The sequence below is a fragment of the Cebus imitator genome, unplaced genomic scaffold (genome assembly GCF_001604975.1).
Source record: "Cebus imitator isolate Cc_AM_T3 unplaced genomic scaffold, Cebus_imitator-1.0 Scaffold32, whole genome shotgun sequence".
Taxonomy (NCBI): domain Eukaryota; kingdom Metazoa; phylum Chordata; class Mammalia; order Primates; family Cebidae; genus Cebus; species Cebus imitator.
In genome coordinates, this window is record NW_016107347.1 from 7058856 (window position 1) to 7084586 (window position 25731).

General features: G+C 51.9%; 2 protein-coding genes across 3 annotated transcripts; one reads left to right on the forward strand and one right to left on the reverse strand.

Moving 5' to 3' along the window:
* Window positions 1-6364: 6364 nt before the first annotated feature.
* Window positions 6365-13576, reverse strand: TAFA3 (TAFA chemokine like family member 3). Of its 2 annotated transcripts, none has more exons than XM_017524282.2 (6): window positions 13261-13576; window positions 11937-11994; window positions 10135-10250; window positions 9320-9469; window positions 8459-8583; window positions 6365-6973 (listed from the first exon to the last, which is right to left on the reverse strand). In XM_017524282.2, exons 3-6 carry the CDS (start codon window positions 10247-10249, stop codon window positions 6962-6964), a joined length of 402 nt encoding a protein of 133 aa, XP_017379771.1. In that variant the 5' UTR covers window position 10250; window positions 11937-11994; window positions 13261-13576; the 3' UTR covers window positions 6365-6961. The 2 variants fall into 2 exon arrangements, with proteins under 2 accessions (XP_017379771.1, XP_017379770.1); XM_017524281.2 differs by having other exon boundaries at window positions 8459-8651.
* A 4116-nt stretch (window positions 13577-17692) lies between these two features.
* PPM1J (protein phosphatase, Mg2+/Mn2+ dependent 1J) lies at window positions 17693-23025 on the forward strand. The gene is made up of 10 exons (XM_017524285.2): window positions 17693-18039; window positions 19394-19508; window positions 19985-20272; window positions 20541-20653; window positions 20935-21019; window positions 21614-21732; window positions 21936-21999; window positions 22156-22263; window positions 22408-22559; window positions 22705-23025. Exons 1-10 carry the CDS (start codon window positions 17714-17716, stop codon window positions 22850-22852), a joined length of 1518 nt encoding a protein of 505 aa, XP_017379774.1. The 5' UTR covers window positions 17693-17713; the 3' UTR covers window positions 22853-23025.
* Window positions 23026-25731: the final 2706 nt, after the last annotated feature.

The window sequence follows — 25731 nt, forward strand, 5'->3', positions numbered from 1 at the left end:
AAGCATCCTGCTCCTGTAATCAAACCTTGAGCTTGGCATTTGAAGTCCTGAGCTCATCATTTTCTTCCTCCATGTGTTTAAGTACACTTAGAAGCAATCAATGAAAGCTCCTATACTGTCTACTTTCATTAAAACTTTCAGTGGGGGTGACTACTTGGCCAGCCAAAGACTTGCCTTTAAAGACATTTTTACTACAGGTGACGACAGGTGATAATTCATGTACCTCTCTTGCCACTGCATGCCATGATTTACCAGTGTCACCTATCCCAATGGCAATAGGGTCATTAATGCCTTTACATCTAACCAGATCAGTTCAAAATTTTTATCCCTAATGTTCTCCTCTGGAGCCATTTCCAGTACCTACTTGATGTTTATTATTGATACTAATGGTATTGGTCAGGGTTCCATCAGGGAGGGAGACACACTAAGAGTATTGTGTAATAAGAGATTTATTATGGGAATGTGACTTTTCAGTATTGCTGGAGAAACTGGGAGAGTACAGGTTTGAATGAAGAAGTTGGAGGACCAGAGAAAAGCCAGGAATCAAACTTTCTGGACTTAGGCGTGCCAGCTGCTGGAGCAGGATCCGAGAGAGGAGAAGTTTGTGAAAGTTGATTGCCTCTGTATCTGGGATTGGCCTGGGCTTTTTAGTTTTTGTTGGTCAGAAGGGCCAGGATTTGCTCAGTAAGGCTAAATGTGGAGTCGGGGAGAATAAATATAACCTGGAACCTGCCGACACTTCTAACCCATGACAGCCTTCAGAAAGTAATTGTGGCAGCTGCTTCACTTCTCTGCCTTACAAATCATTCACAAATTAATCTTTTGGCCAACTCTAAACCAGAACCACGCAGGGGATGGGATCCTGGGATATGTAGCTCCAGCTTACCCAAACTGACACAATACAGAACTATCACACAACATTTATTTAGCTGCTTGATATTGAATGAATTATTTAATGTCTACAAGTCTCTCTAAATCTCTTTCCATCTCAGAGTTTGGGCATTATCTTGTGTGGGAGGATATTTTCCTGGGCTTCTGGAAGATGCTCTAATGCCGGGATCCTCCGTTTACAAATCCCTTGATGTGGCTGATGTCTCCTTCCACTGACTACTTATGACTCCCTCTGAGACTCCTGGCTTCTGGCAGTCCCTCCCTAGCTGGGGTCACCTCTCTCTTCCAGGCAGCCCTCTTGGACAGTCCATTCTTGGCCTTGAAAAGCATGCAAACATTGTGGTCTGCTAAGCTCTGTGGGGGCAGCTCACTCTCAAGGTGGTCCCCTGGACTGTCTCCAGAGCCCCCAGCCATAGCCATTCACCTTCAGATTATTTTTCGGTCTGAGTTCCTGGGTCCCTCACACTCCAGGTGATTCAAGCTCTTGGAGTTCTTCTCTGGAATCCCCCTCTGAAGCGGGTTACAGTAAGAATCACACCACTGGCCAGGATGGAAGAAAGTGACGACTCTCTCCAGATGATCTTCATTACCACCTGCCTTTTAACCTTAGCCCTTAGCCCTCTCTCATGCAGTCTGGAGGTGGGTAACAGCTCTTCACCACCCCTTTTGCAAGTCTAGCATCTTGATTTAGAATGTGGGAGTAGTTTTGTATAGTTGATACTCATTTTTCCCCCCTCTTTAGGGCCTCTGTCCAAATTTTGAGATGGGAAAAGTCCCATTTAATATATGTGTTTGGCACATGGTAGACCTTCACTAATAGAAACTATGGTGTATTGCCAATCACCCGGCCTTGAGGTCAATCTAGCCTTTAAAAATAGCTGGAATCCACTTCCTCTAAACCAGATTGAAGGGGAGTTTGTACCCTCACGTATGGTTTGGAAGGTAGTTGCTTGGTTCCCCCTCTACCCAGTCTACGTATCTATTCTAAATAGAATGTTTACAGCCATATGAGCCCAGTAGCTGCTGTGCCCATGCACACACCCAGACTCACACTTGATGACACATCACAAGTCCCAGGAAATCAGGAGCCATCTTAGCTGCTCATACTGTGGGGAAGAAGGAAATGAGCCCCTCTGGGGGAGTGGGAATGTGCAGTCATGTGCTGGGCTGTGTGCTGCCAGTATGCCCTGGGCTGGCACCTGTCTTGATGAGTCAATCTCTGTGCTGAACTGGTTTTTATGTATTTTGAATAGTATCCTTGCTTGTGGGCATGGAGACACTCAAATCCATAGACACACAGAAACACCAGCAGCGAACATGCATACACAATTACATCTTCACACATGGGCGCACATGCAGTTGTTTTCCTTAAGCTTAAAAGTACAAGTATGGCTGGGCACGATGGCTCACGCCTATAATCCCAGCACTTTGGGAGGCCAAGGCAGGCAAATCACGAGGTCAGGAGTTCGAGACCAGCCTGGCCAACATGGTGAAACTCCGTCTCTACTAAAAATACGAAAATTAGCTGGGCTTGGTGGCAGGTGCCTGTAATACCAGCTACTCAGGAGGCTGAAGCAAGATAATTGCTTGAACTTGGGAGGTGGAAGTTGCAGTGAGCCAAGATGGCGCCATTGGACTCTAGCCTGGGTGACCAAGTAAGACTCCAACTCAAAAAAGAAAAAAGTAGAAGATACAGTTACATGGACTTGGAAAATATGAGCTGAACAGATCTAGGGTGTGACAAGATATCTGTCCTGAAGTCTTTCTCTTGGCCTCTTAGTCTTTATGTCTTCATTTCTAGCTTGTTAGATATCACAGGTGGCACTGGAAGGGATTAAAGGGGGCAGAGGCACAGCCTCAAAAAATATATATATCCACAAACTCAGGAATACAATGCAGTTATCATTTTCAGATTGCAGAAGTATATTGAGAAAGATTCAGCTAAAACACTATGGTGTCAGTTGGCAAAATATTTGTACGAAGGATCAGATAAATATTTTAGACTTTGTGATCCATATGGGCTCTTCAAAATGACTCGACTCCGCTGTTTAGCATAAAAATATCCATAGACAATAAGACACAAATAAGCATAGTTATGTTCCAATAAAACTTTATTTACAAAAAAGGCAGCAGGCTAGATTTAGCCCATGGACTTTAGAATGCAGCCTAAAGAACCCAGAAGCCATCAAAATGGCTTCACTGATCTCTCTAAGGTTAATAAGGGCTCCATTCTGTCTCCTTGAGAAAGAATAAAATCAATTGTTTTGGATGTGGCATCAGTTCTGTTCTCATTATTTTGTGCTATGCATTGTGTTCTTCTGAATGAGTGATCTCAACCCTTCTTTTTTGTTCCTCCTCCCCTCTTTCTGTGTATATATCTCTACGTGTTTCCCATTCTTCATTCTGTTCCCGTGCACTTGCAGGGTCGAGTGACTATAGAATGGGATGCGTTCACATTCATCCTTTCTAAAATCCTGGCTTCTTTTCAGGTTCCTCATCTGAACTTGATGTGTGGTAGCAGAAAGAACACTTGTCTAGATCACAGGACAGGACATGCCAACGGCTTGCTATGTGACAAATCACCTGTCCTCTCTGAGCCTTCCTTTCCTCATCTGTCCAATGAGGGAGTTGGCCTCTAAAATCCCTTGCAAGCTGGGTGTGTTGGCTCACACCTGTAATCTCAGCACTTTGGGAGGCTGAGGCAGGAGGATGTCTTGAAGCTGGACATTCAAGAGAAGACTAGTCTGGGCAACATGGGAAGACCCTGTCTCTACTCTGCAAAAAAAAAAAAAATAGCTGGGCATGGTGGCGTGTGCCTGTAGTCCCAGCTACTCATAAGGCTGAGGCAGGAGGATCACTTGAGCCCAGGAGTTCAAGACCAGCTTGAGCAACATAAGGAGACCCTATCTCTACAAAAAAAAAAAAAAAAAGGCAAGGTGTGGCACATGCCATTAGTGCCAGCTACTCGGGAAGCCGAGGTGAGAGAATTGCTTGAGCCCAAGAGGCCAAGGCTGCAGTGAGCCATGATTATACCACTGTAGTCCAGCCAGGGCAGTAGAGGGAGACCTTGTCTCAAAACAAAAAACTTTAAAATCCCTTCTGGCTGTAAGCTTGTGATTTTAGGAAGTTGCAGCCTCAATCCAGGCAACTGTCTGGGGCCTTTAATTAGGATGTCACTCACAGACCTTAATGAAAGTGCTAGGATGCCAACAGAAATTAGCCACATGATCTCTTGTGGCTGGTAACCTTCCTAAGGCCTTCACAGCTGAGGACAGTGTGGGTACTGGCTAACTTCAGAGACTGAGATTCCAGTACAGTAAGGAGAGAAGAGGAAGACAAATGACCCTGGGAACCCTATGTTCCAGGAAAATTAATTTGCATTTTTAAGCTGTAGCTACAAAATGCACACAAATATTGATTCAGTTGGAAACAGGACCCTAGGATGATATTGTGGGGGAGGAGGAACACTTTCCCTTCTCTATCAGATCCTCCAATGTAGGGGTCTTCTGGCCTTATAAAAAATACCCCTCAAAGCCCACCAAAAATATATATATGAATATTAGCTTCTGTCTTAGTGTTGGGAAAAAAATATATATTGAGGAGTTAAAAAAGTGAGTTAGGAGTTAGCAAATTCCAGCATGTGTCAAAGGAGAGGTCTTCTCTATACCAGCGATGAGGGAGGTCAGGGAAGTTTGGAGAACCCAGACTTTGGCTGAGGCAGAGGCTGGCAGTGGTTGGCAACTCAGGAGAGAGTCTGTCTAGCATCACCCCCACTCTCAGGCTCATTCCCCAGCTCAGAGCCCACCAGCTTGTGGATGCAGCAGATGAGCAGGGTGCTTGAGCCCTCTCCCTCCTTCCTGGACACAGTCTTGAGGGTGCAGAATGAGTAGAGAAAAGCCCCATTTTGGCCTCCAAAAGAACAGGCTGTTACTGTCTGACTCTGCTAAAGCTGTCTCATTTGTAGCCTAAATAATTCAGTCACCAATCTCTCAAGAAGCATTAGGAGAAAAACAAAACCTGACCCAGCCCTCATGCTGAGGTTCCCATTGCACTGAAGGCAGGCCAGGAGGCTGGGAGGCAGTCCCACGCTGCAGAGATGCCTTACCTTCAAAGGTTCATGGGATTGGCATCCTTCTGAAAAAGACCCAGAGGATGTTTCTGTACAGCTAAGACTTGAGCTATTAATAAGATGAGTTTTTACATTTTAAAGATATTTTAAAACAAAATGAAACAAAAAATCAACAACAAAAACAAAGAACAGAGACTGTATGTGAGCTGCAAAGCTTGAAATATTTACTATGTGGCCTTTTCCAGAAAATGTTTGCCAATCTCTTTATCCATCCCCACCCCCCATCCTCCAACCTTAAAGGAGGCAATGACAATCTTAGATCAACTCCCTGAGCCCCCCATCTGCAGAGATTCGAGTTGTGAGTTCTGGTATTCACAGTCTAGTAAGAAGCTGGCACCATTGTTCACCCCATTGCCAAAAACAAGAAAATAAACTGGAGTAGGGCAAGAAAGGAGAAATATCAGTCTTGGTTCTACTGCACGGGGAGGGAGGGAGATGCTGAGACTCAGCCACAAATCATCATCTGATTCGTCTCTCTGAGGGTCAGAATTCAGCATCGCCCAGGTTGGTCTCTACTGACACCCCCCTCCCTAAGGCCTTGGTGATCTCAATGCCCACAGTCTCAGAGGCTGCAATTCTCTTACTGATGAGATATCGAAGTAGCCCATGCCTCTGAGTCCCTGAAGCCTGTGTGTCATCCCTGAGCCATCTAGAGTGTCAGCCTGACTGCACTGACCTTCAATTCTAAACAGAGGCTCTAGCCTGCCACCCCTGCTGCTCAGCAGGGGCCTTTGAAAGGAGAAGGCTCTAACCAGCTCCACGTCCCACCCAGAATCTCTCCTGGAGCCAGAGCCCCTGAGAATTATAGCCCAAAGACCCCAGAAGAGATGGGTCAGAGTGGGCAATGAGATGCCAGCTGAGCCCCAGCGGGAACTGTGCTGAGTGACCTCTGGGTGTCACGGGGCCTGTTTGAAATTCTGGAGGCTGAGAGCAAAGTGGAGACCAGATGGTCCCACATCTCGATGTGTGGATATTCTGGATTATTTCAGATAGGAGAACAGTGACTTTAGCAAAAGTCCCTGTTCTAGCATCTCCCAAGAAAAATGTCGCCGCTGTCCAGCCTATACTTGCTAGTTCCAGAAACTTGAGATAAAATTAGCATGGGAGGCCTATGTTGGAATCCCATTATTCAGGCTAGTGGAAGGTCAGCAATCTTTAGAGGTTTGGGAGCCCGGGGGTTTAAGATCTTGTGCAAGGTGCCTCACCTCTCTGGGGCTGTTTCCTCATCTGTTAAAATATGCAAACAAACAAAAACCTGAGGTGCTTGGATGGAGGTGATTTTAAAGTCCTGTCCACCCCATACCCAGTGAATGGCCCAAATCAGGCCACACGTGTGCCGAAGCCTTGCTGGGAAGTTATTTGGATTTATTTTTACTTTCCTTCCCCAAGTCAATCCAATCGCATCCAAATGAGATGCCGCTGGTCTGGTATAAGGGGAGAGTGTTTTCCTGCAACATGTTAGCAGCTTGCTGGGGATTCAGAACTGATGCGAAGGAGGGAGGTGGTGGGTGGTAAATGGGACCTCTTGTCTCTGTGCCCTGTGGCCAAGGGGTGGCTGAAAAACTGTGGGAATCTCATCCCCAAACCCCCACCATGCCATGGCATGGGGCCCAGAAGCCACAGTTTGGTATCATGTACTTTAACCTAAATTATCTAAATTGTCTGTCTTCAACTCTCCAATTGAACTGGACATTCCTTAAGGGCAGGAATTGTGTGTTGACCTTTGCATCTCCAGAAAAACCGAGCTCCACGCTAGGTATGTGGTTGCAGATCCATCCATATCTGTTGATCAGCTTAACTGAAATGCCCCGGAAAGACTGATGCTGCATTTGGCATGAGGCATGTAAGCAAATCCTCATCTTCCCTGGCTGATGACCGGATACCATTCTTCAGTCCATGGCTCAATCAAGCCTTTCCTGCACAGGCCATGACCTCCCAGAGCTATCGTGTGACCTGGTGAAGAAGCGATAGGGAAAGGTCAGAGAAGGGAATGCCTATTCCCTTCCAGCATGCCAGAGACTACCCAGAATATGCAGGTCACTTAGAGGCCATTGCTGCCTATCCTCTCACCCTAAAGCAGGCCAGACTGGGAAAGCATGATCTGGCGACCCATGCAAACGCACGTCAGACAAGCCTCCACCTTTTGCCTCGGAGCAGTTACCCAAATTGCAAGCACTACCTTCCAAACCCAAACCTATAACACGGTGACAAATGTCACAAGCTCTGTAGGGGGTCTCACTCTCTTCTGATCTGAAATATACTCAGAATGGCTGTCCCTTACCCCTGCCTACAGACACAGAGGATGCTCTATTTCAGAGACAAACTTTTTCTTGCTGTAGCTCCTTCTGTTCTGTGCTCTGTGAAAATGGTTGCTCTCTTCAGAAGCCGAAGGCTGCCTTTCCTTCTCTGTTTTCTTTTCTTTTTTTTTTTTTGAGACAGAGTCTCACTCTGTCACCCAGGCTGGAGTGCAGTGGCATGATCTAGGCTCACAGCAACCTCCACCCCACAGGTTCAAGCGATTCTCATGCCTCAGCCTCCCGAGTAGCTGGGATTACAGGCGCCCACCACCACGCCCGGGTGATTTTTCTATTTTTAGTAGAGACAGTGTTTCACCGCTTGGCCAGGCTGGTCTTGAACTGACCTTGTGATCCACCTTTCTTGACCTCCCAAAGTGCTGGGATTGCAGGAGTGAGCCATTGTGCCTGGCCCTCCTTCTCTATTTTCTTATGTGTTTGCTTGTTTGCTGTGTGTGGTGGCAGGGAGGGAAAGCCAAAGGCAGAGCCCAGGCTCACCCCACAGCGTCACTGTTCTGTAGCAGTGGCGATGACAGAGCAATGCAGCTGATTAACCATGACGTACATGGAACTGCTAACAAGTTTGATACAATTTTAATTATCCCTTGTTCTGTGGGGCAGGCAGCAAACCATGAAAATAATCATCCTCTTGGGTGCTGTGACAATAGACAGAAATCTGACTAGAGGAGGGGAGGTATGAACTGTAGGGAGTCAATAACAGCGGGAGTGGGGGGGGGTGGGGACGGTTGTGGCAGAGGTGAGTGGCAGAGGGGCTGCTGTACCTGGAGTTCAGGTAGAAGTAGCAATTCCTTCCTCAATTATCTAGATAATTTCTCCAATTCTCTGCTATGTTTTTACAGACCTGACGTTTTCTGGAGGCAAACTAACTCCAGGCAAGGAGGAGGAAATCAGGGTATATGGACATCAAGAATCTTCCCAGGGCACATTGGATTTCAAGTCCTGACCCTGCTAACTCCAGTCGCCAGTGAGGACAGACCTGGGAGGACTGTCTGCGCTACATTTCATGGTTCACGATGTCACCTCAGGACACTGACATCCTAGACCTCCAAGGCTCCTGTGCCCCCTTTTCTGCCCCTGGTGGAGGGGGAAGGGGAGGGTGGGATGAGGTGCCCACCCCGGGTACCTTGGTGGTTTTGACTTTGTGTCCACTGCTGCAGCTCCATCCCGACAGGTCCGGGAGCACCTTACACTCCTCCCCCGGCAGGCAGGGCTCCATCTGACACCACCACCTCTGCAGGACGATGGAGGCTGTGGGAGCAGGAGGCAGGAGCCTGGCTCTAAGCTCTCTAGAGCACAGTGGGCAGTCAAGAGCAGGTCTGCGAATGAGGTGCACGTTTCCACACACCCCTGGCCTTGAGCCATGCATGTCCCTTGTCTTTCCCCTACTCCAGGCTGAGGCCTGGGAATGTAACCCTCTCGACTTTAATCCCACCGACCCCTGCATCTTCCCAAAGACAGTGAGGGGTGAAGGCAGGCAAAAATGCCTCTAAGGGAACCATGTCACGAGCATAGATGCACAACCAGTATACTCCCTCTGTCATGTGCAAACAAGGGTGTGAGGCGTCTGGAGGGGTCTACAGACTAGGAGAGCATAGCTGGCATGCACGTGACACAGTGGGCAAGTGTATGGGGTGCCGAATGAGCGTGGGTGTGAACGATCACGTGTGTCCACATAGGTAAGTGTGAGAGGAGGACTAAGAATGAGAGGAGGGGAAGGAGCAGCAGGGGAAGGAGCTGGAGAAGTGTGTGCGGAGAGGAGGGGCTGTACGAGAGAACGCACCTGGGTGTGACGGGGGGGGGGGGGGGGGGGGGGGGGGGTGTACGCGTCTGCCCTCTCCTCCCAGAGCGGGCCCCACCATTTGAGACTCTGATCAAGAAAGCCCTGAGGAGGGTGTGAAATTGTATCCCCAGCAGATGGCAAGGCCTCAACAGGCCTCTTTAAGGCTCTGCACAGGGCCCGCCCGGGTCCTGGCCTCTCACTCACCGTCCACACAGGAGGGCTTTGCCCGCGTGGTGCCGGCCACCTGGCCAGAAAAGCAGGAGCATTTGACCGTCTGGGAGCGCTCCTCGATGCGGTTCCGGTTGCAGCAGCGGTGAGCCGCGATCACCTCGCAGGTGCCCCGCTGCACAAGCACTGAGGGAGCCGCCGCAGGTCAGACCCCCAGCCGCCCCACCTGCTTCCTCCCGCCCACCCGGGCTGGCCTCCAGCCCCTCCTCCCTGCTTGATGGGGGGATCTATGGAAGAACGTGCCAGTGGCAGGGGAGGGGGAAGTGGATGAAATCTTCCTGCTGCTTCACAGAGCTCCCGTTCTTCCTCCCACCCCTGAGAGGCCGAGCTCTTCACCCTTTGACAGAGCACGGCTCTGGGCAGAAGAAAGAGAGTCCCGCACCAGCCCCGCCTTGCCAGCTTCCTCAGGGTGAGGGCCAGGGCCCCAGGGCTTACAATGCGTGAGGAGGATCATCCGCTTACACAGGCTTTAGCCATCCCCGAAGGAAAACCACAGAATTAGGCCAGGAGGCTAGAGTTAAGCCCCCACCCGAGGGCTTCTCTCCCCACAGGACACCTTCCAGCCTGGAAGGAGAGGTGAGCAAGGGGTCTGCCCAGACCTTCTCTGGGGCAGGACAGCAGGGTGGGCAGAGTTTCCTGGGTAAAGAGCAGAGGAGGAGCTGGAACCCCTAGAATCTCTGGATGTTACTCTGCCTTGGAGATCTGCCTGCTCTGGAACATGGTGGAGTGGTGTCCAGCTCCCCAGGTGTCCTGGGAAACTCCCTCCCCAGGCCCTGCCACCTCCTTCAAACCTGTGGCAGTTGGAGGCTGCAAGGCAGCCAAGGCCAGGCGGGTCAACAGCCAGACCAGGCACATAGCCAGCAGCCAGCCGCGCGTGCTCCAGTTCCTCGCAGCCCTCTCACTCATCCTGCGGGGAGAAGCACATTCTTTTTTTTTTTTTTTTTTTTTTTTTTTTTTTTTTTTTTTTTTTTTTTTTTTTTTTTTGAGACAGAGTCTTGCTCTGTCACCCAGGTGGGAGTGCAGTGGCATGATCTCGGCTCACTGCAACCGCCGCCTCCCAGGTTCAAGCGATTCTCCTGCCTCAGCCTCCCAAGTAGCTGGGATTACAGGCACGTATCACCATGCCTGGCTAATTTTTTTGTATTTTCAGTAGAGACAGTTTTCACCGTATTGGTCAGGCTGGTCTTGAACTCCTGACCTCGTGATCTGCTCACCTTGGCATCCCAAAGTGCTAGGATTACAGGCAGGAGACACCACACCCGCACAGAAGCATATATTCTGCTCAGCTCCAAGCAGGAGTTTCCCCTATGCCCAGCTTGGGCACCTTCTCTGTGCCACACATTCTGGGAGGCACAAACATGGGGAGGAGGCACACCTTGTCCCCAGGTACAAAAAATTAAAGAATTAGTCAGGCGTGGTGGTGTACACCTATAGTTCAGCTACTCCAGGGGCTGAGGTGAGAGGATGGCTTGAGCCCAGGAGTTTGAGGCTACAGTGATCTGACTGTGCTACTGCACTCCAGCCTGGGCAGCAGAGTGAGTCCCCAGCGCAAAAATAAATAAAATAAAATGTGTATAAAGGAAGGATTATCTTTGTTGCTCAGATATGAATAAACTAGCTTTGGAAAATATATTTTATCCTATCTTATCTTATTTTATTTTATTTTATTTTATTTTTGAGACAGAGTCTCGCCCTGTCGCTCAGGCTGGAGTGCAATGGCGTGATCTCAGCTCACTGCAATCTCCGCCCCCTGGGTTCAAGCGATTCTCCTGCCTCAGCCTCCTAAGTATCTGGGATTACAGGCATGTGCCACCATGCCCAGCTAATTTTTTGTATCTTTAGTAGCGACAGGGTTTCATATTCACCATGTTGTCCAGGCTGGTCTTGAACTCCTGATCTGGTGATCCACCTGCCTCAGCCTCCCAAAGTGTTGGGATTGTAGGTGTGAGCCACTGTGCTAGGTGGAAAATGTATTTTAAAACGAGTGATATTGTTTGCCATCAAAAAGGGAAACTGGGTGGCTGGGAGATGGACGTAGAAAAGAGACATTTTTCTCCCGATTTATTTCTTGCTTTTTGAGCTTCCAACCACGGGAATGCAGTACTTCAGTTTAAACAAAATTTAAGTTTAAAAAGGAAGAGATGAAACCGAGGCTAACAGAAGTCAAATGACTTGCCCAAGGCCAGGCAGCATGCTGGTGGAGAAGTCCAGAGTCTAGAAGCCTGCCCTCTGCCCACAGCCCACCTTGCCTCTGCTCTCTTCCACTTTCACTTCCTCTTTCATTCTTGGTGGTTTGGGCCTCCCAAAGCTACCCCAAAGGGTAAGCTGGAAATGGAGGGAACCCTAGGGAAGCAAGAGGCACAGAGTAGCTAGGAGCTGCCCAGCCACAGAAGGGGGCGGGAGCAGTCCCAGGAGGCAGCAAAGCCACAAGCTCAGGGATGGGCCTGGACCACTGCTGGGCTCTCACAAGTGCCACTGTGGCTCTGGGAACACCAGAGGCTGAACCAACTGCCAGGACCCAGTTGCTCTTCAGATAGGGTGCTTGATGTCTGTCCACCCCCCAACTCTCCATCTTCAGTGTCCCCTCACTTAACTTTTTGGGGATCTTTCAGTTTCTGTCTGTTCATCTACTGGCCTCAGACTCACTCCACCTGGACAAATAGGAAAGATTCTTGGGGGGGTTGCCAGGGATAGAGGGAGCCCATGGCTCTGCAGGGGGTGAAGGAGAACCTGGGAGAGGGCAAGGGGGTGGGCTGGGCACTGAAGCCCAATTCTGAAGCTGTTCTCAGGTGCCAGGACAGGGACAGTCTCTTCTCCCCTGGGAATCTGGAGGTGCTCTTGCAGACTCTGGGATCACACAGGGTGGTGAGCCTGAGAAGGGTGGCCTGAGGGAGTTTCTGTGTCCCAAGAGTGAAGCCGTTAATGGTAGGGAGGGGTCTGAGAATCACTGCTGTCATCTCTCTGGCCTTGGGAAGCAGCTGAGGGTCAAGAAAGGAGCAGAGCCTGACAGATTCCTGCTGGAAGAGACACCTGGGAAAGAATCCTGAGGCCCTGCTCCTCTTTACTCCCACCTCCTACCCGCCATGGCACCTGCTTCCTGGACTCACGTGAAGCTTAGCCACCCTCGCCCCAGCCACCCTCATCCCTATTCCCACTCCAGAGGGTTAGAATGGGGATACTCCAGGTCCCTGAGCCTTGATGGCCACAGACCCCAACAGCTTTCCATTTCTCCCTAGGAATCTCTCTTCCCTTCCTCTCTAAAGGGAGGCAGACCTGAAACGCATAGGATGGTGGGGCCCGGGAAGGACAGAGGACCCTGAGTCCTCCCTCCCGGAGAGCATAGAGGGGGATCTGGAGGAAGACAGAGGAAGAGGTGCCAGTTCCCAGGGGATGGGTGTGCTCTGTGGGCTGAGCTTCCCACCCTGCTAGATGTGCCTCTTATCTGAGTAGTCATCTCTTCTCTCTGCCCTCCAGGAACCCTCCTTTTGACCACGACAAATGCAGCTTTGTCTTCTCTCAGGTGATCCTGTTTCCCTCTGAGCTGCAGCATCCTCCTGTCCAACTCATCCCTGTCTCCCAGGAACCCCAAGGCCCAAAAGACCTTCGAGGGGTGTAGGGCAGAGGGGTGGGGACATTCATTTGGGCTCTCATCCCTGGTATATTCCCCCAGAGAGAGCTGGACAAAGAAGCGTCTGGGATTTGTTTTTCAACTTTCATGCTCCTGCCTCAGTTTCCCAGCCTATTTTTCCTAAACCCCAATCCAGGGGTTTAGTGAGGCTGAGTTAACAGCCTGCATTACAAGGGTTTGAGGACCTGAACCATAAGAACCTTGAACCTTTCTTCACCCTCTCTCCCCACAAACCCCACTAACGCCTGCCCATTCCTCCACGTTCTGAGCCCCCACACCTGGGACCTACCTGGTCGACGGTGGTGCCCACTGGTTGAAGTCCTCCTCGCTACGGAGCCTGGGACCAACACCGGAAAGACAAGACTCTGGGAGGGAGCGGCCAGCTTGGGTGCTGTCTAGTCCGGAGCCCCGTCCCCCTCACCAAGTTGCTGCGCCCCCGGGACGGCAGGGCTCTGATTAGGTTGGCATCATCCGCAGGGCGGGCCCGGCTGTGGGCACCGGGGAGCTCCAGGCCCGCCCCTGCCAGCTCTGCAGAACTCAGCCGGTTTTCTCCAGGGCTCCTGCCGACAGGCCGGGGAGCGCGCAGCCGCCGCCGCAGCCGCCGCCTCGCCCCGGGCTACCCCCGCTCCTCCAGCCCCGCGTGGGCGCCGCCGCCTCCTTCGGGACAGCGCCGTGCGCTCGCAGAGCCGGTGGGCACAGACGGGACGCAGCGGCCCCTGGCGGCCGAGGGCAAGAGGAAGGGAGAGAGGACCTCCGGCCTCCGCAGGCTCCGTGCGGATGGACACCTCCCTGGTGCAGGCCCGGCAACTCAGAGGAGATCCCTCAAAACCCTCAAGATCTCGTGGCCCCCAGTGCCCTGGCTCAGGGGAGGTGGAGGTCTGGGGGAAAAGGAGCTGGAAATGAGGAGTGATTGACCAGGCCCTCAGGGTTTTTGAGCTTTGAAGATTGCAGAACTGCATTGTCCAATGGGGTAGCCACTAGTGTCATGTTTAAATTTAAATCTGAATTAATTAAATAAAATTTAAAATTCACTTCCTCATTAGTATGCACACGAAGATAGGGACTGCTGTATTGGACAGGCAGATGTTGCACATTCCCATGAGTGCACAAAGTTCTGTTCAGCAGCACTATTCTAGACTGTTACTTAGGAGGGAATAGTAAGTATCTCTTCCTCTCCCGGGAGCTGTGCTCTCGTGGGGCTGGGAGGACGGAGGGAAGTGTGAGGGTGTGGGCAATGGCAGGAGGACAGTAGTAGGCTGTGGATGGTCCCTGTGGATAAGTGTGAATATCAACATGGGAACCAAACTCTGAAATCCAGTTTATTTTTTTCTTTTCTCTTCTTTCCTTCTTTTTCTTCTTCCTTCCTCCCTCCCTCCATCCCTCTCTTCTTTCCTTCCTTCCTTTCTTTTTCTTTCTTTCTTTTTTTGAGATGAAGTTTTGCTCTCGTTGCCCAGGCTGGGTGCAATGGCGTGAACTCGGCTCACCGTAACTCTGCCTCCTGGGTTCAAGAAATTCTTCTGCCTCAGTCTCCCGAGTAGCTGGGATTACAGGCATGCCCCACGACACTCAACTAATTTTGTATTTTTAGTAGAGAAGGGGTTTCTCCATGTTGGTCAGCTGGTCACGAACTCCTGACCTCAGGTGATCTGCCTGCCTTGGCCTCCCAAAGTGCTGGGATTACAGGCATGAGCCACCATGCCTGGCCCCTCTTCCCTCCCTCCCTCCTTCCCTCCCTCCCTTCCTTCTTTCCTTCCTTCCCACAAGGTCTCACTTTGTCACCCAGATCTTGGCTTACTGTAACCTCCTCCTCCTGGGCTCAAGTGATCCTCCCACAACAGCCTCCTGGTAGCTGGGAATGTGGGTATAGTCTGTAGTGCACCACCAAGCTGGGGCTGATTTTTTGTATTTTTTGTAGAGACAGGGTTTTGCCCTGTTGCCCGGGCTGGCTGGAACTCCTAGACTTAACTGATCTATGGACCTTGGTCTCCCAAAGTGCTGGGATTACAGGGGTGAGCCACCACTCCTGATCTGAGACCCAGTTTCTTTATCAGAAAAATTGTCATATTATTAATTGCAACTGAATAATTCTTTACAGGGTTCTATTTTGGATGTGAAAGTATTAGACAAATGGGAGGGAGTGATGTTCTGTGAATTTGACTCTTAACAGAAGGGACTTTCCTCGTTTAGGAGGCCTTTGGGTTTGGGGTCCTGTGGAGGGGAGAGACAAGGCAGAAGGTGACCAGCTCTGGGCCCTGAGCCATCACTGTGGCCTGAGATAAAGGGCTTGTCTTGAGGCTGTTCAGTCCCCCTCCTTGACTGAAGCTTTATGCTCCCCTGGCAGGGCCAGCCACTGAGCAGAGTCTTGCTAATCACAGAGAAAAAGACACCACAAGTCTGCTTCTTCCTACCCCACCCACTTTTCCCTCTCACTTTCCGCTGCCTCAGGGATGAGTAGAGGTGATGACCTTCTCACCAGGTTCTGGGACAGTCTGAGGATGGAGGAGGCATTATGGTGCCAGGAATAGGAGGTGAGAAGTTCAGGGAAAGGAGAGCCTTATGATTAGGTTATGGCTGGGGGCTGTTCTGGGGCCCCAGGGAGCTGTTAACCTCCCTGCCGTTCATCTGGTGCTTGGGCTGGGAGGGGTGTCTGAGCTTGGCTTTGCGGCCTGCTTGCAGCCACACCATTGTGGGTGCTAGAAAGGGCAGGGAACAGGGAGCTGGGGGACACCAAGAAATGGTAAGTCAACTGTCCCAGAAACACTGAATAATAACAACAACCAGGAGTTATATTTGTTTCTTCAGTTGCTGGCTTGCTGCTGCTGTTATTTATCTAAGAGTTGGCTCTACTTTTTCTCAAATAGCAGGGGAAAACCTATAGAAGCAGCCTGTTCTTTGTCCTGGTCTGCCTTTGCTGTTCTTTTTGCCTTGCGGTCTGGTGTTTTTTGTTTGTTTGTTTTTGACGGATCCTTGCTCTGCTGCCAGGCTGGAGTGTGGTGGTGCAATCTCAGCTCACTGCAACCTCTACTTCCTGGGTTCGAAAAAACAGACCCCATAGCCGGGTATGGTGGCATGTGCCTGTAATCCCAGCTACTCGGGAAGCTGAGGCAGGAGAATTTTTTCTGGCTTTCTCTGCCCAAAGCTTGGACATAACATAGCAGGCATAGTAAGTCTACCAATCTGAATGACCATTGTGGGATGTTTATTTGAAGCTGCCAAGAAAGTCATCCCTTCTGGCCACACACAATTTAGCCTGGGGAACAGAGTGGGATGTGGCCAGGAAGCACCTGGCCCACAGAGCCCAGAAAAGTTCCAGCCGTGAGCTGGGTGCTGTAGTCCCTGCTGGCTACCTCCAACTTGCATAAGGGCCACAACAGCCTTGTCCCCATTTGAGATGTGTGGGTGAGTGGGTGGTGCCTGTGGATTCCTAGTGATCAACTCTCCGATAGGAGGTTTAGAGACAGAGCTCTTGTGTCGTCAGGTCAGTACTACCCTCCCTCAGAGGGGAGAAGTTAGAAAGAACAGGCAGCCAACCAGGGGCTGGGCTCGGTCCTGGTGTTCCAGGGAGTGGGCTTTTAGTCGTCCTAAGCAAGGGCTTAGCCTGGCCTCTGTCTCCCCCTGGCGGTAGACATAGAACTTGCTCGGTATTCTCGAACTGCTGTCAGCCCTGGTTCTAAGAGGATGGGAGGGGAGGAACCCCCACTCCTCTCTCTCCTCCTTTCTAGCCCTTCTTCCTGATCCGGAGAAATAAGAAAGAGCAGGTTTGACGACATAGGTGTGAATCTCTCACTGGCTATGTGACCTCTTGGGGCAAGTCACAGTAAAATGACAAGAAATGTCCAGTCCTGCCTCATCCGTGACACTGATAGAATAAAACCCACCTCTATTCTATGAAGGTTGGTGTGCAGTATAAGTAACCTAATGGTGTGTGGAACGTGCTTTGTAAAGGGCCCAGTATGCAGTAAGTCTTCAAACATAGTATTTATTATGTTGTTATTATCTCAAGTATTAATAACTAGTCCTGCTGTGGTCAGGGAAGATCTACATTATGGGAAAGACCTGGGTTCTGAGAGAGAAAGGAGGGTGGGATTGGCAACCGCTTTCCCAGATCTAGAGGTCGTCTTCACGGGCAACGGCGCACCAGGAGCCCAGGGATCTACCCCGGTTCCTGATTCCGGGTGGTCGGCTGCAGCCTGCGTCGTTACCCCCAGACCCCCACCCGGTACCAGTTTGCCCGCTCTAGCTCTCGCTCCAGCTCCAGCAGCCCCAGCCAGAGGTGGTGAACACCTGGCTCTTCACCCCCAGCGGCTGAAGCACCTGTTTTCCTCCGAGGTCATCAGCTCGATGGCGCTCTGGGCAGGCTGGTCACACCGAACCGAGAGCAGAGACCGCACCTCCCTGTCCCCAGCCCCCGTCACAATGGAGACGTTCTAGCTGAAGTCTAATCCAGCGCACGAGCGGAATAAGGTTTCTTTCTCTCCGCCCCCTTGCCACAACAACAGACCCTGCCCCTAAGAAACGGAGGCGGGGCCAAGCCGGAATGGGGCGGGGCAGAGGCCGGGGGTCCGGGGGCCGGTTCCTGCGGTGGCCCCAAGGAAGGGCAAGTTTCGCCTGGGACCCGCCCCGCTGGCCAGGAGCCAATAGCCAGGAAGAGCCATCTGGCGCGAGCACCGCCCACTCCGAGCCCTGGGGGCGGGGCCTGGGAGGGGGCGGGGCCGCGGCCGAGGGCGGGGCAGGGAGGCAGCATGCTAAACCGGGTGCGCTCGGCCGTGGCGCACCTGGTGAGCTCCGGGGGCGCTCCGCCTCCGCGCCCCAAATCCCCGGACCTGCCCAACACCGCCTCGGCGCCGCCCGCTGCCGCTCCAGAAGCGCCCAGGAGCCCTCCCGGGAAGGCTGGGAGCGGGAGCGCGGCGTCCGCGAAGGCTGTTGAGGCTCGAGCGAGCTTCTCCAGACCGACCTTTCTGCAGCTGAGCCCCGGGGGGCTGAGACGCGCCGACGACCACGCGGGCCGGGCTGTGCAAAGCCCCCCGGACACGGGCCACCGCCTGCCCTGGAGCACGGGCTACGCTGAGTGAGCGCCCCTGGGGCACCCAAATCAGGATGGGGCTCCCACCCCCGTCCCCAGCTCTGCATCCCCGGCGCTAGGATGCGTTCCCCACTCCGCGTTCGGGCCAGGAGCTCCCTTTTCCCAGGACCTTTGCTATCCCCTGGGCTTCGGGCCGCACCCCCTCCCAGCCCACTTTCCAGTCGGGCGCAGCCTGTGTCACCTTCTTCAGGTCCTTCCCGCTCATTGACTGTCCTCACCCACGCCGCCTCGGGACCCCGTTTTCCCCCAGAGCCCAGAGGGCGGAGGGCCCCGCGAAAGATGAGTTGGCCAGTTCCCAGTCGCGGCCCGGTAGCTTAAATGCTAAGGGAGAAGGGGTTTCACGAAGGAGCGGGGTTCTTTTTAATAGGGGACATAGCGGTAGGGAAGACTCGCTTACCGGCTTCCCGGCTCCAGCGCCCCAGTTCCCTGTCCCTCTTACCGTATTTCCCCTCCCCCTCCACACCCAGAAATAGCCCGCGACACGAGGAGGCCGCCAGCTTCCCCAGGGGCGAGGGAGGGGGACGCCAGGGGTAGAGAAGGGTCCCGTTTGGATGCCCCTCAGCCGGCCAACTCGTGCTGGCCTGACAAAGAAGCAGACCCCCTGGCCGGAGCGGCCCGCTGGCCCCGGGGCTGTGTGTATTTTTAATGCATCTGCCGGGAACGCAGAGCACCGAGGGAGATGGGGGCACTGAGGTCGCTGAGGAAGGTGGCTGGTGGCCCATGGACCCACCACCACCTCCCTTAGCCTCCTGTGTGGGAGCAGTTTGTGGTTAAGTGGCTGCTGCTCAGTCCAGGTGGGCTTCCACTTCTACTCTATTTCAATTCCTCTTTCCCGATCTGGGCTGGAGAACTTCCTCATTGTCAAGGCCGCAGAAACTTTGGCTGGATGGTTTTAAGATAAGGGTGGGTGTGCCCATGAGGAAGAGGTGCTAGGGAAGAGGCACTGGGAGAGTTGATAGTGGTGAAGGGCGGGATGTAGGGTCTAGATAGCAGGGAAATAAGACTTCTGCTACCATCTAGCCCCTACCCCAGAAGCACCACTAGGAATGCTTTTTCTTTTTCTTTTTGCCAGGGATGGGGGAAGTGAGGCAGGCAGGGGACATAGCGGTTGGCCAGAAGCTCCTGCTGGCCTTTCTGTGAGGTGGTAGGGCTGGCCACCCAGACAGTACTCCTTGCACCTTGCCAGCCCTCCCTTCTCCTCCCTCTGGCCTGGATCCCAGGTGGCTGTGACCTTTCTCAGCTTAGCCAGCCGGCACAGGAGATGGTGTGTGTCTAAGGTGGGGGTTATTCCAGGACCTGGTCTGGTGTCCAACCTGATGTGGTCATTCTGGCCTGGCAGGGTCATCAATGCTGGCAAGAGTCGGCACAATGAGGACCAGGCTTGCTGTGAAGTGGTGTACGTGGAAGGTAGGAGGAGTGTTGCAGGAGCACCCAGGGAGCCCAGCCGAGGCCAGGTAAGCCCCCATCCCCTTTCCCAGACTCCAGAGACACAGTGACACCTCTCCCCAGGGACTCGGGCCTCTGGGTTTAAATCTGAGCTAAGTGGAAGACCTGCCTAACTCACTAGCTTTCTACCTTCTGGCACAGAACCTTTACCTGGCATTTATCAGTTAGAGTCTACCATGTAATGATGAATGTTACTTTCCCACCTAAAATGTAGAGCTCACATATTTATGGATGATTTAATTAATTGCCAGTGTTGAATTTGGCATCTTTTATCTTCCGAGTTTGGCTTTTTTGACGCTTTCCTTTCTCTTGACACATAGGAAGCCTTATGTGAATAAGTGAATAAGACTAATTTGCTTTCAACAGCAAACACTGACTTCCTCTCAGATGTTTGTATAGATGCCCAGAGTCTTCTTCTTCTCCTTGCATCACACACACACACACACACACACACAAAACTCACCACCAACTTTTTCTCTACCAGGGACTCTGCTTCTACTACTGGGGCCTGTTTGATGGGCACGCAGGGGGCGGAGCTGCTGAAATGGCCTCGCGGCTCCTGCATCGCCATATCCGAGAGCAGCTAAAGGACCTGGTAGAGATACTTCAGGACCCTTCGCCACCACCCCTCTGCCTCCCGTCCACCCCGGGGAGCCCAGGTTCCACCGATCCCTCTCACTTACTTGGTCCTCAGTCCTGCTGGTCTTCACAGAAGGAAGTGACCCACGAGAGCCTGGTAGTGGGGGCCATTGAAAATGCCTTCCAGCTCATGGTGAGTGGGTCACCTGGGCCAAGGGCCTGCTAGGCAACCACTCTGGCCAACTCTGTGTGGAGGCCAGGTGGCCTGAGGGCATCACCCTGGGAATCCACGACACCTCTGAGAGCCTGAGCAGAGCTCGGTTATCCCAGTCTTCCGTCCTGTCTTCCAGTGCAGCCTGACTGGGCCAGTTAATTTCTGCAGATAGAGGGGACAGGGGGAGGGTGACCGTGTACCTGGAACCTCTCCTTCTACCAGCCTCTGACCGTTCCTTATGTGGCAGGATGAGCAGATGGCCCGGGAGCGGCGTGGCCACCAAGTGGAGGGGGGCTGCTGTGCACTGGTTGTGGTCTACCTACTAGGCAAGGTGTACGTGGCCAACGCAGGCGACAGCAGGTATCGGGGAGGGGACTCTAAGAGTGGTGACAAAGGGCCTCACTCTCTGGGATGGGGGAATACAAGGGGGGAGGTGGCAGGGGTTAAAAATCAAGACTGAAGGGAGTCAGGAGGGGTGACAGACATAAGGAGTGGCCTGAAATATCCATGGTGGGGGCAGATATGGGGGTCTGGGTAAGGAATCCGAAAGGTCATTATGGAGAGGGCCTGGTTTTTCTGGAATTTTTCATGAGGGAGTCTGAAGAGAACGAAGCCCCAATTCCTTTTCTTTCTTCGGGCAGGGCCATCATTGTCCGGAATGGTGAAATCATTCCAATGTCCCGGGAGTTCACCCCGGAGACTGAGCGCCAGCGTCTTCAACTGCTTGTAAGTAGGAACCTAACTCCCTACCCCGCTCCTTTGTTGGGTCTTGTGCCTCCCTGCACCCCATGGCCCTGAGAACTCTCACACCCCCACCACAGGCACAGAAAGTGCCTTCCTGGGAGTTTACGGGGAAGCCTGCTCTGTGGACTGTGGAGTGCTGGGCTGAGCTGGTGCGGGGCTGCAGCAGGGAGGCTGCAGCGCAGGGCTGGTCCAGTGCTCCCGCTGTGGCCCCAACTGAGGCAGGAAGTAGAGATGGAGGTGGAGGAAGGGAACAGCAAAGGCCCCTGAAAGGCAGCGTAGGGCTTAGTGCCCAAATGCATGGTTGTAGAGCTGGAAGCCCGGGATGCATCCTGGTCTGAGTGCCCTGCTAATTGTGTGACCTCAGCAATTCCCTCCCTTAACCTCTCTGTGCATTAGTAGTTCCTGCCTTAAAGGCTGTTGTGAGGAGTAAATTAGTATTTGCTCATATTAGAATAATGTGTGGCACATGGTAAACTCTATTTAAGGGTCTGCTGTAGTTAACATCACCTACATACCAGCATGTGTGCTGTGAGCATAATGCCCCTGGCCCCCTGTTTTGACCATCCCCAACTCCAGGGCTTCCTGAAACCGGAGCTGCTAGGCAGTGAATTCACCCACCTTGAGTTCCCCCGAAGAGTTCTGCCCAAGGAGCTGGGGCAGAGGATGCTGTATCGGGACCAGAACATGACCGGCTGGTAACGCTTCCCTCAGAGCTGGGGCCCATTCCCATGGCAATACAACCAGTCCCTCACCAGCAGCAAGGTGGAAGCTGGAGGCTGGGCCAGACTGGGAGATGGGGGGATGTGGCCCTTCTAAGGGGTTTGTGCGAGGGTGCGCAGCTCCAAGGGGAGAGGGGCTTTGATGCCTGGGTGATGCCTCCTCTACTCCCCTTCCCCAGGGCCTACAAAAAGATCGAGCTGGAGGATCTCAGGTTTCCTCTGGTCTGTGGGGAGGGCAAAAAGGTAAACTCCATGGTAGAGGTGGGAGAGGGCAGGAGGACCCATCACAACTTGTCTAGGGAGGTGGAGGTTCTACCTGAGGGTAGGGGTGGAAGGGATCTCTGGTTTCAGAGAATGTGGCAGAGGACTATAGTGGCACTCCCTCCTCATTTCTTTCAGGCTCGGGTGATGGCCACCATTGGGGTGACCCGAGGCTTGGGAGACCACAACCTTAAGGTCTGCAGTTCCACCCTGCCCATCAAGCCCTTTCTCTCCTGCTTCCCTGAGGTGAGCCATACTGGGGCCCCCTTAAATCACACCTTGCCTCCTCTGGGGCTCTCGGGCTGGCTTTCATCTGCAGTCCCTTTATTCCTAAGCTCCCTGTCCAGCAAACCCCACACCTCCATCGTCTGTGCCCTTTTCCCCCACCAGGTACGAGTATACGACCTAACACAATATGAGCACTGCCCGGATGATGTGCTGGTCCTGGGGACAGATGGCCTGTGGGATGTCACCACTGACCGCGAAGTAGCCGCCACTGTGGACAGGGTGCTGTCGGCCTATGAGCCCAATGACCACAGCAGGTAGGGGCTGCATGGCATGGTGGTAAGGGGTTGGCATTGGTGAAGGAAGGGTCAAAGGAAGCAATGCTTGGGACCCACATGTGGGCCTGTGTATGTCTTCCCACATACATGTTGGTACATGAATGTGCATGTGTGCTCCTGGCAGGTATACAGCTCTGGCCCAAGCTCTGGTCCTGGGGGCCCGGGGCAGCCCCCGGGACCGTGGCTGGCGTCTCCCCAACAACAAGCTGGGTTCCGGGGATGACATCTCTGTCTTCGTCATCCCTCTGGGAGGGCCAGGCAGTTACTCCTGAGGGGCTGAACACCACCCCTCCCACCACCATCCCAGCCTCTCCATACTCCTCTCCCCGCCCAAAGTTGGAAGTTGTCTTCCTGACCCTTCTTTAGTGGCAATTTAACTGAAGAAGGGATGTCCGCTATATCCAAAATTACAGCTATTGGCAAATAAACCAGATGGATAAAGGTGTGTGTCTTTATTTGCTTTGGCTAGAAACTGAAAGATAAGAGCTCTGTGGGGTGGTGGAAAGAGCACCAGAAGAGCCCTAAAAATGTGGTATCCCCATGGTCTTTATTCCACCCTCCACTCTTTCCACTCCATGCATTTGCTGTGACTGTCGTTGTCCACTTCTGTGGCTTCACTCATCTGCCCAGACCCGCCTGTGCCTTAATACACATTCCAGTCGTCTCCCGAACATCTCCTGGACAGCCTGTTGGCACTTCAATTCAACATACCTCAAACTAAACTCACCACTTGGCTCATACCTGTAATCCCAGCACTTTGGGAGGCCAAGGCCAGCGGATCACCTGAGGTCGGGAGTTCGAGACCAGCCTGACCAACATGGAGAAACTCCGTCTCTACTAAAAATACTAAATTAGCTGGCTGTGGGGGCGGGTGCCTGTAATCCTAGCTACTCAGGAGGCTGAGGCAGGAGAATCGAATGAACCCGGGAGGCGGAGATTGCGGTGAGCCAAGATCGCACCACTGTACTACAGCCTGGGCAACAAGAGTGAAACTCCATCTCAAAAAAAACGCAAAAACACAAAAAACATTTTCCTTCTCCTGGTGTATCCTCTCAGTGGGACCAGCTCTGCTGCTCCAGTCAGAAATCTTGGAGTTGGTCACCCTTGGCGTTCATTTCTTTCCCATCAAGGTAATTGATCACTAAGTATTGTTGACTATAGACCTTTAAAAATATATTTCTACTTATCTCCACCTCTCCCTACCTCCAGTCACCACCACGTTTACTACATCAGCCTCCTAAATTTGGCGGCTCCTTATTGCACGTAGAACAAAATCAACACTCAACTTCTGTGCAAGGCATATAAGGACCTTCATGATCCGGCCACTGCTTCCTTCTTCAGCCTCATTTTTCACCACCACTGCCAGCTTCCTGGGATTCGCATACCTGTGGGCTTTTAGTAGCTACAACTTACTCAAAATCTACTGCCATGCATGGTTGCTTACACCTGTAATCCCAACACTTTGGGAGGCAGAGGTGGGAGGATTGCTTAAGCCTAGGAGTTCAAGACCAGCCTGGGCAATAGCAAGACCCCATCTCTACAAAGAAATAAAAAAATAGGTGGTGTAGTGGTGAGTGTCTCTGGGAAGCAGTTAAGCATCCAAGGAAATTAAGAGTATTGCTTGTAGTAGAAAGGAATAAAGATCTCAAATTGGGGCCGGGCGCGGTGGCTCACGCCTGTAATCCCAGCACTTTGGGAGGCTGAGGCGGGTGGATCACGAGGTCAAGAGATCAAGACCATCCTGGTCAACAAGGCGAAACCCCGTCTCTACTAAAACTACAAAAAATTAGCTGGACATGGTGGCGCGTGCCTGTAATGCCAGCTACTCAGGAGGCTGAGGCAGGAGAATTGCCTGAACCCAGGAGGCGGAGGTTGCAGTGAGCTGAGATCGTGCCATTGCACTCCAGCCTGGGTAACAAGGGCGAAACTCCGTCTCAAAAAAAAAAAAAAAAAAAGATCTCAAATTGGTGATCTGTGTTTCCACCTTAAGAGGCCAGAAAAAGAACAGCAAATTAAACCCAAAGTAAGCAAAGGGAAGCAAAAATAAAGATCAGCAAAATAAGTTAATTAGAAAAGGCCCCTCACTAGCCTGGGCAATATAGCAAGACCCCATGTATACAAAAAATGCAAAAATTAGGTGTGGTGGAAGCTGAGGTAGGTGAATCACTTAAGCCTGGAAAGTTGAGGCTACAGTGAGCCGAGATCTTGCCAGTGCACACTTGGGCAACAGAGACCTTGTCTCAAAAAATAAAATAAAATAAATCTACATATCACCTTATCTTGAAAACTTCACCTGTTGTTCAGGACTGGGTAACCCACAGCCCACACATGCCCCCCAGTACAGCAGTGACCTCCTGTATTATAACTGTCTACATTAGGAGTCAGCTGGGAGCAACAAGAACAGGGACTCTAGAGTTCAGCTGTTTAGGTTATGGTGTCAGACCCAACACTAGCTCTGTAACCTCTGTGAACTTCAATTTGCTTCTCAGTAAAATGGAGACCGCTACCTCATGGGATTGTTGTAATGTATGTGGACCCAGGTCCATGTTATACGTATTCAATAAATGTTAGCTATCTTGAAATGGTCTGTATTCCTCATTTAGACTCTAAGTTGTTTGAAGGCAGAAATGGATCTTCGGAACATAGCTCTCAGTTCACCCTCAAGGATTTATTGAGCCAGTTAAGAGGAATCAAACTGCTGTGGACCTCAGTTTTCACATTTGTCAAATGTCTGGATAGTACCTCAGATATTTAAAGTCTGTATGACTCCTAACATTCACTCATTCATCAAATATTTGTTGACAACCTATTGTGTGCCACTCACTGTGCTAGACAACCGGGGAAGTGACGGGCTGGAGGAGCCTGGGAAGTAGCAGAGCTAGACCACCAGTTTGGAGCCAGACAGGCTCGGCTGTATGAATTCTTGCTGTCACAAGTCAAAAACATTTGGGTAAGCCGCTTGATTTCTCTGAGCCTCGACTTCCCTACAGGCAAAAGGGGATGGGTATACTTACCCCAAAGATCTGTGATGAATATTGACAGGGTTGAGCTGTGTGTGTCCCAAGCACGAGCCAATAAAATGTTGGTGGACGTGCTCATTCTATTGCCACCTCCTCAGCTCCCTTAGATACGCGTATAGGTAAATATCCTA